The 15368-nt window shown below is 43.7% G+C and overlaps 2 protein-coding genes and 1 non-coding gene across 4 annotated transcripts; 1 reads left to right on the plus strand and 2 right to left on the minus strand.

Annotated features, from left to right (window-relative positions):
• Positions 1-121: 121 nt before the first annotated feature.
• Positions 122-8047, minus strand: fam234b (family with sequence similarity 234 member B). The gene is made up of 13 exons (XM_030089374.1): positions 7929-8047; positions 5591-6130; positions 5076-5189; positions 4746-4913; positions 4515-4630; positions 4003-4153; positions 3737-3878; positions 3246-3440; positions 2948-3026; positions 2639-2806; positions 2249-2369; positions 1903-2129; positions 122-1811 (listed from the first exon to the last, which is right to left on the minus strand). The coding sequence occupies exons 1-13, from the start codon at positions 7963-7965 to the stop codon at positions 1809-1811; spliced, it is 2061 nt and encodes a 686-aa protein (XP_029945234.1). The 5' UTR covers positions 7966-8047; the 3' UTR covers positions 122-1808.
• A 274-nt stretch (positions 8048-8321) lies between these two features.
• LOC115387801 (U12 minor spliceosomal RNA) lies at positions 8322-8473 on the minus strand. Its single transcript, XR_003931418.1, has one exon. It is a non-coding gene; the product is annotated as a U12 minor spliceosomal RNA (small nuclear RNA).
• A 410-nt stretch (positions 8474-8883) lies between these two features.
• poldip3 (polymerase (DNA-directed), delta interacting protein 3) lies at positions 8884-13865 on the plus strand. Of its 2 annotated transcripts, none has more exons than XM_030090371.1 (10): positions 8884-9008; positions 10026-10156; positions 10253-10677; positions 10786-10830; positions 10949-11026; positions 11118-11339; positions 11692-11769; positions 11898-12027; positions 12183-12249; positions 12758-13865. In XM_030090371.1, exons 1-10 carry the CDS (start codon positions 8941-8943, stop codon positions 12966-12968), a joined length of 1455 nt encoding a protein of 484 aa, XP_029946231.1. In that variant the 5' UTR covers positions 8884-8940; the 3' UTR covers positions 12969-13865. The 2 variants fall into 2 exon arrangements, with proteins under 2 accessions (XP_029946231.1, XP_029946232.1); XM_030090372.1 differs by having other exon boundaries at positions 10789-10830.
• The last annotated feature ends 1503 nt before the right edge of the window (positions 13866-15368 follow it).

The raw sequence follows: 15368 nt of genomic DNA on the forward strand, positions 1-15368 counted from the left end.
AAGGTGAGACATACTGGTTAGTTACTCGTTACTTTCTCTAGTCTCTACTGATACGATTCCAGAAAAAAAGTCAACGAAACTGGAAATAAGAACATGTCAGGATTTGTTAGATGTCGTGTGAACACATGATTTATTCATAGTAGAGCACAAAATACACAGGCCTGATGTTTGACACCCCTGGTTTAGAGTTTGACAATTGCCCATCTCATGAAAGTTTTCACCTCTTTCTTTGACTTTATCTAAAAAAGAAAAAAATAAGTTGGGGTGGAGCAACAAATCCAACAACACAATAAAACAGGAGAAACATTTTTACACCAACTGAATCCAGAGCCCAAACGAGTCAAAACTACCTTCCTCCTCCTGAACCAGTCATTTGTTATTTTTTGGAATTTAGTTTGAGTTCCCCGTGTCTCGGCTGTTTGGTAACATTCTTACAAAAGAAGGATAGAGGTGCGTCGTTCATTTCCAGTTCACATATCGTCCCAACCTTTACGGAATTCAGGCTGTGGACTCATAACAGTCTGACAACTTTTCTGTTAACAAGGTCTTCTAAGAAACCCAAAAGGCAAAGTGAGTCAATAAATACTGTACAGCTTTCATTATTTACATATTCCCTATTTATGTTGTCCCTTAGCAGAAATTAGATTACATGAAAATACTGACCTTGAAATCATGAATTGATCACAAATAAAACTGAGCGCTGGGCTTAGATAAAAAAAAACAACAACACACACACACACACACACACACACACAAAACCACAACTCACACAAAACATGATCTGCGTCTGCTTTGCCATTTCCCATATTTAGTTTTGTCACATTCACATTATTTTCTGTGTCCCTTTGCTTGTTTCTCTGTCTCAATGTGGTTGTTTTGTGTCTGTTGTTAATCGATGCTGCGTCTCCTGTGAGAATGGTGAATATTAGCTATAAAGTGATACACGCTGCAGTTACAGGTAGTACAGAATAAAGTAAAACATACACTGTTTGGAAGTTATGATGCAAATACAATGGCTGCAGTCCTTGATTATTACACCACGTTTCCAAACAGCAACATTAAAGATTTCCAGCTGTTGTTTTATGAGCATTTCACCTTTACCAAGTCTCTCTGCAGGTTGGTAGTGCATCTTAGTCTGTAAACATTAAAACAGAAATATGACGATGACTAAAGAGTTACCTCCCACAATAATGAGTAAAATTAGTCGAGTTTAAAATTATTGTGTCTCAGTGATAACTTGATCTTTTGCCGCAGGTTTTCTTAATGTTTGATTTTTGCTGAGAATAATACAGTGAAAAAAGACTTGCTTATGATAACAACCCAAAGCAGAACTGTTGCGAACATGCATCAACTTGTCAGTGAGTTTGAATTTTATGCATTTCATTCCAGGATACGTTCCCCGACACAGCTGCCCGTTTAGATTTTTCATTATTCAGTCCATGCCTGCAGGAGAGTGATGCACTGACATGTTTCTCCATCACTGTTACTGTGCAGAACTATAATGTTAAGTTACATCTCGGCCACTGCGTCCGAACAACTATAAAAGTTAAATTAAATATTGTAATGCCTAGGTGCTAAATAAATAATTTAAATAAGTACCTTAATTGTACAAATGTAAACAAAAGCAATACATTGGTTACACACACATAAGTCTCTTTCTCAGTGAACACAGATAAAACTCAAACAATGTATCCGCATGTAAACAGCTTGAAATGATTTGCAGTGATTCTAGTGAGCAGAGGTGTCTGCAGCCTTCACCCTTTTCATCCTGACACCAGTTTACTGGCGACAGCGACGTCGGCAGCTCGTCACTAAAGAGAACAACACAGGAGACATTCATCATGTTTTCATCGTCCTTCCACTCATTCTCTAAATGTATCTCAGGTTGGCCGGCTTCCTCACCTGGCGTTTGAAGGACAGACGCCTGAAGAACTTGTTGATCTCAAACACGCTGGGTTTCAGCGGTGACCCCGCCTTGCCGCTTTCTCCGAGCCTGACGATCTGCCCGCTGGCGATGGCGGCTCTGAGGCTCATGCTCTTCACTATCCGGGCTCCGGGCTCCGAATCGGGCGTGGGCCGCGACGACACGGTGATGTAGGTGGCGTCCTTCAGGTGCTCCAGGTAACTCACTGTCAGAGGAAGAGGTGGAGAAAACAAAAGACTGAACGGTTGTATCACTTCATATAGTTTTTTTTTTTGTCTACACATTTCTGTGAATATACAGAAATGCTGTGGCCTTGGCTTGTACCTGCAGACGTGACGGCCGTGTCTGTGGTGCTGCTGAGCTCCAGCAGGATTGTGGGATACACAGGATGCAGCAGGAACAGTTTTCTGATGAGCGGCTGTGCTGCTGCAACACCTGGTGCCATCTGGATCATCAGGACAGACAACAAATAATGAACTTTATGAGGCACGCTTTAAAACAAACCGTCACAAGAATCATTAAAAGGGGATAATAAATAATCAAATCATTTTGACAATTTGAAAAGATTTGACTGTAGACTCTAGGTAAAAAAAAAAAACAACAACAGTGGATTAGAATTAAATCTGGGCACATGATTCACTGAGACGGCTTTGTTTTCCTTCAGCAGAGCAGTTTGTTCTCACGAAACCTTCATTTCTCCAGAGGAAGACTCACTGTTGTCTTGGTAGCGTTGCTCCGCGCTCTGATTGGTTCGCTGGCCCAGAACAGGAAAGCCGATTGGCCGGTCGAGGTGGAGATTGTGGATGTTTCCAAGACGAGACGAGGACACACGAACTCAGCCGACCAGAGGAGCTGCCCGTTCGCACCGTCTACGATCTGAGCCTGGCGGGTAGAGATGAGGGAGAGATCGCAAAGCAGTGAGGCAGAATGCACGTTACTATGGCAACAAGTGGAAAATGAGAATCAGAACCCTCTAAATTAATTTCAACTTGATCAAAAACAAAGAGAGTTGGTTTGTTTTACCTTCATGACATAATTTTCTGAAGACTGACTGAAAACATCAAGGATCCCGTCTTCGTTGAAATGACCCGGCGCTGGCTGACTGCAGCAGGAAAACAGATTTTAGGAAGTTTCACTCAAACTTCAGCACAACTCTGTTTATTTTATTTTATTTTTTTATTGAGGCTAAAATTCTGGTATATTGGTTAGGGTTGTAAACTGCAGGTTATTTAACCATTACTTGTTATGTATGTGTAGTTGCTTCCCTGACAGGAAGGTAAAAGCAGTCTGGTTTGTGAAGACAGAACCTTCAGGGACTTACATGTGAACTGGACCTAAGTTGAAGGTCCACCCTTTTCGGCGGTCCCTCTGTCTGAGGACAGACAGCTTGCTGGAGCCGGACACCAGCACCCAGTCGCTCCTGGTGGAGTTCAGGTTGGAGGCTGTGTCCAGGCTGTTGCGGTTGTTTCCAAAACCAGCCACAAGGGGGAGCAGGAAGTCCACACCGTCAGACCCTCTGGAAAAATGACAAAGAAGTGGATTTTAAACTCATTTCTGTATAAACTCGCAATAAAAAGTCGCGATTATTGTCTTTCGTTGTGTTTTAAAGTTTTTTGCAAATCAGAAAGACAAGTGTTCACTAAAACTGAGCTGACTAACTGTGGAGGATTCGACTTGCATGTTTTCACAGAACTCAAACCGCAGCTCAGCCATCTCAGTGTTTGTTGCTGTGTCTCACACAAAGCGGGCTGAGTATTAACCACACAGACAGGAGTCTGTGCCGTGTAATCAAACCTGCTCACTCATCCGTACCTGTAGATGTGTACGAAGGGAGAGGAATTGTTTTTCTTCAGTCCCTCCCAGCCCGGATCCCTCCTTCTGAGCGCCTGAGCGATGGGCATTTTGCCCGTGGCGCGAGAGTAGACGTCTCGCAGAGAGATGGCCTCCACATTCCCTGAGCGATGAGGCGCAACACAGAATAAGTTCCTCCGTTGTACCAACTCAAGTGATCTGTGTTTTCTCTGTCTTTGCACTCAAGGAGCTGTATTTCAGCTCTTTACACTCATCCCTCCTCTTACCGAGTCCAAAGACGATGTAGTACGCTCCCTGATGCGTCTCATGCAGCATAGGACCGATCAGCTTTCCTTGTCCGCTGAGGTTGAAAGGCACCGGGTGTCCCAGAATCGCCCCCGTCAGTCCAGAAATCAAAGTCAGGGAGAGATCTAAAGACTGAAAATCAGAGTAGGGAAGTATGGTGACTGCTGTGTGGAAAGAGGAGAACTGTGAGCTGGGAACTGGGACATGTCACTCCAGATCAGTTACACTGTAATGTATCTGTACGAAATGGACGGACACCTTTATTGTAGCTCTGCTTTTAATAAAAACCTCCTCACTGGAAGAGCAGATGGCTAAAAGGGATTTCAGATTTCAGTATTTCTACTCTGATGTGATTATGATTAGATGTAATCTGATTAGACCATTTATAATCAGATGTTGCTGTTTTAGAGTTTGAAGCCAGAGTCACAGAGTTACACAAAGTTCTGTCTCTACTGAATACGGGAGGAAAAGAGGGTGTTGGCTGACACGGTACCTCGTCTGCAGGCAGCGTGGCTACAAGCAGGTCCGGGACCGAGTCTTCCTGAAGGTCTGGAAGCAACACTGCCTGAGATTCAATGTTCTTCAGCGGGACATGCCACAGCTTCTTCCCTGGGAAGTGACAGGAGAGCCGTCAATACGTGCAGCTCTCACTCCCTCGTTCACGTGTGTTCATGAAGCTGAATCGGCTGAAAGATCTCTGGGAAACAAAAGCTGTCTCCTCCACCTGTCGTGCCGTTGACGGCCATGATGATGGATTTGCCGATGAGCAGGCAAACGGGCGACGGCGCGGCGCTGTACTGCAGGCCACACTGGACGGACATGACGGACTCGCTCATCACTTTCCTCCACAGCTCCTGGCCGCTGACGGCGGACACCGCCACCGCGCTGTAGACTGGGACAGAGCGACATCGGATGATTTACACAAACTGTATAAACGTCAAAGAGATTAATGTGGAAAATAAAATTTAAAAAAAATGCTCCATATAAAACTACTTGAACTGTCTTTTCTTTGAGGGTGCCGAACATTCAATGATGAAATGACTTCTTCACATACTTTTGTTCCCTTGCACAGTCCGGGTGTCATTGCTCCACGCAGTAACACCCAGAATCACATCCTCCACCGAGTCTCCGTCCAGATCCCACAAGGCCAACGCGGGTGGAGTGACACCTGAACACACAAACACACACACAAAAATGAATGCCAGCCACCAGCAGAGTCTTCAGCTCATGCAGTCAATCTGTGGCCCGTTTGCATATTTGATGAAATACTGAGAAAAAAAATCAGCTGGTAAAGTTTTACGACACTCAGCTTTTCCACTGTCTTGTTACGAACTGTTGTCGCATGTGGTTGTTAGAATAATTCTTAAGGTTCTGTGTAATCATTTGGGTCTAATTAAAGGGTGGAGGAATTATTGTCTTGCCAAAAGCTGCTTCTTAGGTCCTGAAGTGAAGGTAATTACCAGTGGCGCTGCATCCTTCATGCGTCAGAGAGAGTGATCTTTACAGTTTATGTTGGTAAATCACATGTCTGAGTGTGTGTGCAGTTCATAGGAAACGCTGTGTGTTTACCTCCTGCGTCTCCTAAAGCTCTCTCCCACTGCAGTTTCTTTTCCAGTTCTCCCTTTTGGCAAGGAATCAGGAAAGCGCACAGCAGCACGAGCAGCGTGGCACAGAGCAGGGGCACCAGGAAGAACGCGCTCCGAACAGCGTGCCTCATCCTCATCCTCTTCTCTTCCGCATCGGCACTGTGGACGCCTAATCCACCGCCCCCGAGCGGCCTGTGGCCCCCTCTGTCCTCCCCGATGCCCCCCCTGTCCGGGTCCATGTGGCTCCAGTGCTGCGCGCCCTTGGTGTCATTCCTGCTCTTCCTGGATTTTCCGGGGAGCCGCTCCCTCCACTCATCCTCCTCCTCGTCCTGCGCCTCCACCTCGACCCTCACCAGTCTCCCGGACCTGCTGCCCCGGGTCTTGGAGGAGCCCCCGCCCACGCCGCCGTCCCTGCCAAGGCCATTTCGGGGGTAGTTGAGCACGAGGTCGTCCTCTTCACTCTCGTCCTCGCTGTCCGCCTGGGTGAGTGGATCATACTCCCCGAGCTCCGAGCCCTTTTTCCCTGCAGGAAATAAAAACAGCAGCTGTATTGAGATATTAGATCATATATTATTGATGCACTAAATTGCCCAACGATGTTCCAAATATTTTGACCAGATGGCAGAATATTAGAAACAACACTGCAAAATACAACCACAAATATAAACCTGCCACTTTATTATGTACACCTGTTCAGCTGCTTGTTCACCCAAATAGGTGGTCGGCAAATCACAAGGCAGCAGCTCAGAGTAGTGCATGTGGACACGTTCACGATGAGCTTGTCGTCAGACACAGTTTGACAACATAGTTCAGCAGCTGACCGATCTACGTACAGTAACTGTTTGATACTATGAAATCGATGAGGACCAAAAGCTCTGATGAATATTTCCAGCATTTGAAGAGGTTCAGGTAGATAAATAGTTCACCATCAGCACACATCAACAGAGAAAAGAACAACTGTGTTCATGTCTTCGTATATCCACCTCAGGTGCTTCAACAAACCATTGTGGGACCAGCTTGGATCTGGTTGTGTCACTAATGGGAAACACTGAGAGTCTGTTAACATGTGATTGGTGAGCAGAACACCTATGAAGGTAAGCTTGAGTCTGAAAGGATGGAGCTCTGAACAGATTAGCAAAAGCTGCGCTGGTAACTGTATAACAATCCATTCAACCTCTACACCAGAGGCAGAGGAGCAGAGCCTCACCCTTCATCATAGAAATGATAAAATATGTATTACAATTTGATAATTAAATTGTCAGGTTTTCAGATGAATTTTTTTTTAATTAAAATTCTCTTTTTTATTTTTTCAATCTATTTCGCCATCACTTTCAGTTTTCTGCTTGCCTGTGTGTGGCATATTTTACCCTCCTCTGTCCAACATCCTATTTTTTGTTGGAGTTGGCACTTTTTTTGTTGTTATTTTTTGTCTTAATTACATGAGGGGACAACAGTCTTCTTTGGCCTGTAGGCAACACTTCTTTTTAAATAGTGTTTTTTTATACTACCAAGTCCTTCCTGTGTAGTTTGCCTCACAAAACCTTACATTTCCTTATTTAATATTTCATAATTGCTTGATATTTTAATCTTCTATTCTATTCTGTCTGGAGCTAGACTGGAAAGAAATGAACCTTACTCTGTTTCAAGGACATTCCATTTACGGAAAATTAAAAAAAGAGCACTACAGATCTTTAGATTGCGACAATTATTTGTTAATTTGTGTTGATAAAATGCGCAGCGCGATCAACGGATCTGTGCTCAAATAACGGGTCGACCGTGCAAATCGCCCAAAGGCGCATTATTATCATCATCATTATTATTATTATCATAGATAGATAGATAGATAAATCGATAGATAGATCTATGTACATTGTTATTGTGATATAGGCTATTGACTATTTGAGCCGAATGATCAAATATCCTCTGAAAATCTCCCAAATATAAAAGATGTTATGACACCAATACAAGCACTGTCGGTTCTTTGGATCTAATATATTCTGGATCAGTAGAGTCTGTGACTCCAGAGTGCAGGGCTGCAGCATCACTCGGGGTTGTTTTGGTTGAACATGAGCTAGCTGCATAACGGGACATCCCACAAAACAACAAAACGCGCCTAATACAACGCTATTCATAAATTATTTACATAAACGAAATGGCATAAAGATGCGCAACAGAAGCTGCGTGTTTCACGGAGCGGCGCATGGAATGAATCGGTTTCTTTTAAAGAGTAAACACATTTTCTGTCATCCCAGTCTGAATTAGCCGCTAATCTCCGTGCGTCGCGTTTCTCGGCGAGCTGAAACGTCGGTGCAGCATCTTACCGGGCAGTTTGAGGGCACGGGACAGGGCAGCGGCCATTTCTCCTCAGATAACAGCTGAGAGCGGGGGCGACGTGCGAGGAGTAGCGGCTTCGAGGTACCGAGCTCACGGCTCCATCGACTCCCTCCTGCCTCCCTCTGAGCAAGGCATGCTGGGAGTTGTAGTCCAGCTTCTTCATGCATCAAACCTTTCAGTGTTTCAGTGGGCTTTTCAACTGGAGTGACTAATATATGATGTTAAGACCCATAGTAGATAAATGAAGAACGTGATCAACAGCAATACTTCACTCACGAACATACATATTTACAAAGGGAACGATTGGAATATCACTGTGACAGCTTCTGAAGCTCGTATCTATGCAGTGTTTTCACATTCCTTTCAACATTTATGGGAACGGGGTAGGTCCTAGTCCCACGTGGCATCTCGCAAAGTAGGCGAGTCACCTCAGCAGGCAGACCTGAACCCCTTCAAAAATTCATCTCGTAATGTACGAGGACACGGGCGTCACCCCGCGTCGTTATTTTCCTTACTCATCAGTTTAAGGCATAACCAATCACTTCCCAGCCTCGGTGATAGATGTTTTCTCCCAACAGTCTCAGTCACGGTTGTGTCCGGTGGTCAACAGAGTGGTTTATTAAAGGGATCATTAGCAAGTACACACGTTTCTCAAGAAAATAAACTAAATATTTTTGTGTTTCAATGTCTCAAAATTCTATTTTTTCTACATTTCTGTGAAGAGTCTGGCGCAAAGGCTCATGGGTACGCAGAAATGTACATTGTTTCCACGAGCGCAGAATATCTTGCTTGTTTGAATGTTAACTTTTTAAGTCCTCGCACATTTTATTTGAATATTACGGCCTCCAGGTCATTTTTTAATCCAGCCCAAATTGAACGTTCTGACAAATTTTCAACAGGACACATAAGCGGGTCTCTCGCGCCTTCTAACTTTGACCCTTGCTGCTCACTGTAGTTTGGAGCGCAAGGGGCAGGCGAAGTGGAGTAGTGTGTGAGAAAATGGCAGACGTCTCTTTGGATGAAGTCATTCGACGGCGAGGTATTAACCTCAAAGCTCCGGTTAAACGGTATGTAACCACACGATGTAGCACGAAAATGTTTACGAATGTAAGACGCTGAAGCTTGTAGTTGTATTTCTGAAAGCTTCACGGTAACTGGATGGTAGCTCATGTATGCTAGTGTTAGCCCGTGGTGGCTAGCACTGAGGCTAAATATGTGCGTTCACACGAAGGCCTTTATGCTTCGTCTCATTCCCTGTGAAAACAAGTAATTATAACTTAGCGCACCGGGCAAAGTTTAATCCACGTGAGCTCTTTGTTTTTTTCTGTTAGCACGACACGGCGCCTGTTAGCGTTTTGTTTGTAGCTTCACTCGCTATAGCCGTAGCTAGCCGTTGAGCGAGCGTTTGTGTTGGATACCCGAGCAGAGATGCGCTTTCATTACTTGATCAAATGTTCCCGTTTGAAATTCTGAATTGAATTTTTTTGTCTTTTGTTAGTGAGTGAACGTTAATAACAATATTTGGGAAATTTTCAGCTAGTCCAATTTAGGTGAGGTAAAGAGTCACCGACTTCATAGTTATGCTGTTTACTCCACGTTTATCAAGAGAGAAAGAAAGAAAACGGGTTGTATGAAGACAGATGGCAGGGTCTCTTTTTTCCTCACTTTCATCTGGACTAACTTAGATAAAGTACACCTTTATTACACGAAAAAAACCACTGTTTCCATCACCGAAGGATACTGGAAATTTGACAAAAAAGTACAACCTTCAACCTGCAATCTTCCTGACCTTTGTCTTTGTCGTAAGCTGTGTCTGTGGTCAAGTTAGCCTGAAACCATCAGAAAGGTTTTGGTTTTGTATGCACAGTTTTTATCTATATTGTTTATTTTCGAATCAGTTAAGCTGGACTACATTCTTCTAAAGGGTGTTTGAAACCATTTGTACCCCTTTGTCATAATCTAGAGCAGTATGTTTTGGGAAAATCTTCGGAGAACAACAACTCCATTGTGAACTTTCAGCACATTATGAAATGATAATGGATAACTGTGCGTATAATGTTTTCTATGTTTCTGTATGATTGCAGGGTTGAACCGAACTACTTTGGTTCTCCCAGACCAATGTTTGGACGAGGTGCAGGAGGAATTGGCAGGGCGTTTGATGCCAGGCAGAAGATTGGGGTTAATGATGTAAGGCACCGACTTGGAGGAGGAACAGGTGAGTGTATCATTCCCCTGAAAGCATACCAAAGCAGAGAAAATATTAAAGGAGTGAGTGATTGTAAGCTGGCTTACCTTTCATATCCTGCCCCAGGTTTTCAAGTGAAGGACGCCAGAGAAAAGCTTGTCCAGAAAGATGCTCGCTTCAAAATCCGTGGCAGAGGAGGAGCTGGTGGGGTGCAGGATGCTCGTCAGATGATTAACTCACGCAAACAGGGGCAGAGTCCGTTCGGCATCCCTGCACAGCTCACACAGAAGACGGCAGTAACGCACCAACTACCGAGTCAGACGCTTGTGCCGCAGATACAGATACACACCAGCAACAACCTTTCTGGTGTGAACACAAGGCAGTTTGGCCCAAATGCACAAGGACTGAATGTGAGAGCCAGTGTGACACCACAGCCGAGCAATAGTATCAGAATGACAGATGCTCGTGATAGGCTGAGCCTCAAGAGGAGCATTGGAGGAGCACAGATACAAGCAGGAGCACCTCCTCTCAAAATAACCAAAACCATCCAGGTGAGTTGAAGATCAGCTCTGTTGTTTCTGAGTCAAATATGAAGCCTGTGCCTGTTGGTGTCGGGGCATGCTTTTATTCTCTAAAATGGGGTCTGTTGCTCTTTACAGCAGCGTCCAGTAGGAATGTCCAGTGGAATACGTGCAGCTCCACAGGTAGATCCATTTGTTTTTGTACCATAACCCTAATAAAATGATGTTTTCCTTGTAGATTGGATAAAACATTTAAGCGTGTTAACTGAATATTTCTTTTTCTTTCTTTTTTTTCCCACAGCCGATCCTAAATCAGCATGATGGCACACTCAGTAAACAAATGAAGATCACAACTGCTAACAGTATGCTACAATCACGGGTGAGATTACCAATTGTCCAGCCACATTGCTTTAAGTGGAAAAGCCAACTTGAACCTCAGATAAATTAAAAATTTTGTCTTTTCTTTACAGTCTGGAGTGGTGGGCTCCCCTTTCTCCATGTCAGCTCCAATCACAAAGGTGGTTAAAAACGATGCTTACACAGCCCCGCGTCCTCCCGTCCCAGTGGCCCCCACCCGGCCCAACACTAGCATGGCTGCCGCCCGCGCCGCCACTGCGGCCTTACAGCCGGTCTCAAGGACCCTTCAGCAAAGCGCGGCAGAAACCAGCCCAGCGGCTCCGACTCCTCCTCAGGTAAACACTGGAAGTGAAATGGGTATATGTGCTTTGAAGCTCAGTTCATCCTCCTCGTGGACTTTTCACCTTCAGGTGATCGTCTGCTCCATGTAATTACGCTACATTGTGTACATTGGTGATGTGATAGAAGTGCTTCATTCCTCAATGCTTATAAAAGCATCAGAAATAGATGTTTTTGGTGAAAGTCATTAGTGTGTATGCTTATGTGTATCAAGATGCTTTTTAAAGCAGTCAACTATGAACTCAAGTTTGATTTTCCTTCACCTCATTTCTACACTTTAACTTATTGCAGCTGCTCTGAAATGTTTTGTTCACTTGACAATGTGGCTTTGTCATATTTGTTTCGCAGCCTGCTTTCAGCCCTTTGGAGGGGACAAAAATAATGGTGAACAACCTGCACCCCAGGGTCACTGAGGAAGACATAGTGGTGAGCAAATCTCACTGTCTGGCAATAACCTTTTCTCCCTTTTTGATATTAAAATGATGCAGCGTGTGCTGTGGTGCCCGGATGACTCATCCAGTGTGTGTCTGCACTGTCCGTCTGCGTGTCCACAGGAGCTGTTCTGTGTGTGCGGTGCCTTGAAGCGGGCTCGGCTGGTGAAGGTGGGCGTAGCTGAAGTGGTGTTTGTCCGCAAAGAGGATGCTGTGAGCGCATACAGAAAGTACAATAACCGCTGCTTGGACGGTGAGTGCCAGCAGCAAGGACACACTCGTCAAATGGCTGTGTGTGTGTGTTTGGGGCTCTGACTTTCGATTTGCAAGCAAGACCAATGACGCCTGTGGCTACTGTACTGGATTAACATTTGTCTTTTTAATGTATTTTTTCTTCTCGTCTCTCAGGCCAACCCATGAAGTGTAATCTTCATATTCAGGGAAATGTCATCACTTCTGATCAGCCCATTCTGTTGTAAGTAAACCGACATGGCTTTATTCAGAAATGTTAAATTTTACTGCCTGTGTTAAAATACATGCTTTTTAATTGTAGATGTTAGCATGACTTCAAATTGGACTGAATTACCTTGTAGACATGGTATTTAAAAAAAAAAAAAAAAAAAAAACGTACAGTATGACGTCAGAAAAGCAGGATCTATCCCCTTCCCTTATTTTAATATTTAAAAGCGGTATTGACGTGTGGTAATCCTGCCACTGTTTCATTCATCTATAATGTCTAGGAGATTGAAGATCAAGGCAGTAAACGTTGAACAGAAACATTTCCGTTGTTTGAAAATTGACTGTTTGCCAAACAGCGTGTGAATCTGCAGCAGTTAAACCAGGTTCGGCACTTTGAGGTGGTCAGTTTGTTTTTGCATTGAGCTCAGTAGTAAAGGTCAAAGTCAATTGCTGACCATTTTGAAGTGGGAATGAGCACTCTGCATACAAATAAATGCATTTTTTTCATTTCTCTGCTCCAACAGGCGACTCAGTGACACTCCAGGCGCAGGCGGCAGCACGAGGAAAGACGGCCTGCCCGCCTCCTTGTCTCGCCCCGCCGGCCAGCGAGCCTCCTCTCAGCCCACCCCAGAAGTTGACCCCCAGACCATCCTCAAAGCTCTGTTCAAGTCCACCACGCAGTCCACCACCGAGCCCCCCAGCTCGCAGGCCACCGCCTTCCGCATCAAGATATAGCTCAGCTGTGACGCCACCAGGCCGCGCATTCATACTACCGCGTTTTCAGTGTTCACATTCAAAACTGTTGTGTCAGCAGGCGGCGCGCCGTCTGTCGTCAGGCTGGTTTTTACTCGTTTGATATTCATGATTGAAATGAATATAACCCTGAAAGAACGTGCTGCATTATCCATTCGGTTTTGTGATGTTAAAATTTCACCCGGTAGTTCTTGAAGTGGACCAGTCAAAAAAATGTTCTGTAATATTGTGTCGGGGGGAGCGGCGCCAAATTCTCTGTCCAGATTTTCCCAATTTTTTTTTTTTTGTATTCTTAAACGTAGTGATTTTCCATCTATTAAAAGGAATTGACAAAAAAAACAACTTTGACATTTCTACATCAGCATTGTCATCATAACTAAATTATCAAATTGTTAAACAATCAATCAGTATCACTGTTTCATGTTCATGTGTACGGACTATAGAAACCCAACAGATACGTGACCAAACAACGAAACACTTCAACGCAATGAATTTCCACATTTTCAGTTTTCGTAATTCATCCGGATTTCACCAGAAGATGGTGTTTCACTCAAGACCTCTGAAAATACTTGTAACATCAGAAACTGAGACAAAAATTATTCTATACTCTTGATAATCCCACCTTTTTTCTTTAATGGTCACATTACGTCTGTATTTTCATAGCTTTTTACCAGTAGTTTGTCATCCAGACTCTCATGCGCTCTGTTTCTGACTGATTAACCTGGCAGATTAATTAAGGAGCTGTAAGTTGTAGATTCTGCATTACACTCACTATTTGGAGTTTTTGTTTTTTCCTGTTTGTTTTTCATCTCGGTTAAGGAGACACAAGAGGCTTCAGATCTGTTGGTGAAATGTTACCATTAAACATTTAGCTTTGTACATCTTGTCTGAGTGTCATCTTTACTGAACATGTGATGGAAAGAGATCCAGAGACATCCACAAACAGCACAGACTGCATTTAGATTTTAGAAAGCCTCTGCACTTTGATTGATATCTCAGTTTACATAATGCAATATTAAGACAGTGACACTAATGTATTGAAAATGTATACATTTGCTATTTTATGAATAATCAAGCATGTATTACCCCTTCAACTCAATCTGCTGTTGAGTTACAATACAATTGTGCGGTGAGAGCTAGTTTAACAAAAATGTTTGCTTTTAAGGTTAAGGAAGTCAACATTGTTGCTCAACTGAGCTTCATAAGACTTCCAAAAACATCTGTTTTACAACCTCTATGATAAAGCAGATTAGAGGAACATGCATTTAAGACGGTCCCAGGTTTGTCCCATGTATTTAACATTGTATCCTGTGTTTCCCTTTTTTTAGTGTTCCGAAAGGCCAAAAATATTTGAATGTCACTAAGATGATGAATATCATAATATATATAATCAAAATTGATTAAAGGGGAACGGTCGTTTTTACAATCTGGACCTTATTTCACATTCGTCACAACAACATTTATGCACCCGTTTGACTTTCGTGTGATTTGCAGTTGGCTCGGAGATAATTAGATGCTCCCATATCCATATAACGGCAGCGGACGGGGCACCGACATGCAGCTGTTACAGACGCTCTTTTCTCTTATGTTTGTTGTGGTGTGGTAGATACATGTACATTTATTAAGTCAGCATCACTTAGCGCTACTGGGAAGTCTGTAAACCGGCTAGATTGAGCAAATCTCCAGGAACTCTGAAGCGATGATGTCATCACACTGCGCCGTGGCGCACTGTGTTTGTTTACATGGAAGTAGCGTCTCTGCTCTGCAGTCAGACCACGGCATCTCGATCGCTTTTTTAGGCAGTCAGAGTTTATTTTCAGCTGGTTGTAACTTTGGTACAATGGTCTGAGTGTGCATATATCCTGGCTGTGAAAGTAAAATGACCAGCTGGACGTCACCGAGCTCACAGGCTCCCACTTCGTGACCGGCATTTATTGAAGCTATGGCTAATAGCGCTCAACACGGACCCCAGCATCACAGTTCAAACTATACCACATTTGGATTATCGGGTGTGTAGTGCCCACTTCACATCGGATGACTTCTTCCCAGTTCAGGAATGAAATGAAGGCCAGAAGATCCAGAGAATGAATCTCAAAAAGAATGCCATTCCAGCGGCTGCAGGAGGAGAGCAGGTCGAGGTAACGTGATGCTAATAATATTCATTTTTTCCTTTACTAATGTCTAGAGTTGGCTAGAATGTTATAAACTTGTTCCTACTCCTTTTGAGCAACAGTGTACAGAATATTTTACTGTTTATGTACAACTCTTGTCATTGACAGATATACTTGTATCATCCTTTGTTGTTGCTCAAATGAACTAAACAGTAAAACCTCTAGACATTAGTAAAGAAAAAAATGAATAGCATAGCTTCATGTTACCTCG

This window comes from Salarias fasciatus, chromosome 4 (genome assembly GCF_902148845.1).
Source record: "Salarias fasciatus chromosome 4, fSalaFa1.1, whole genome shotgun sequence".
NCBI classification, from domain to species: Eukaryota; Metazoa; Chordata; class Actinopteri; order Blenniiformes; family Blenniidae; genus Salarias; species Salarias fasciatus.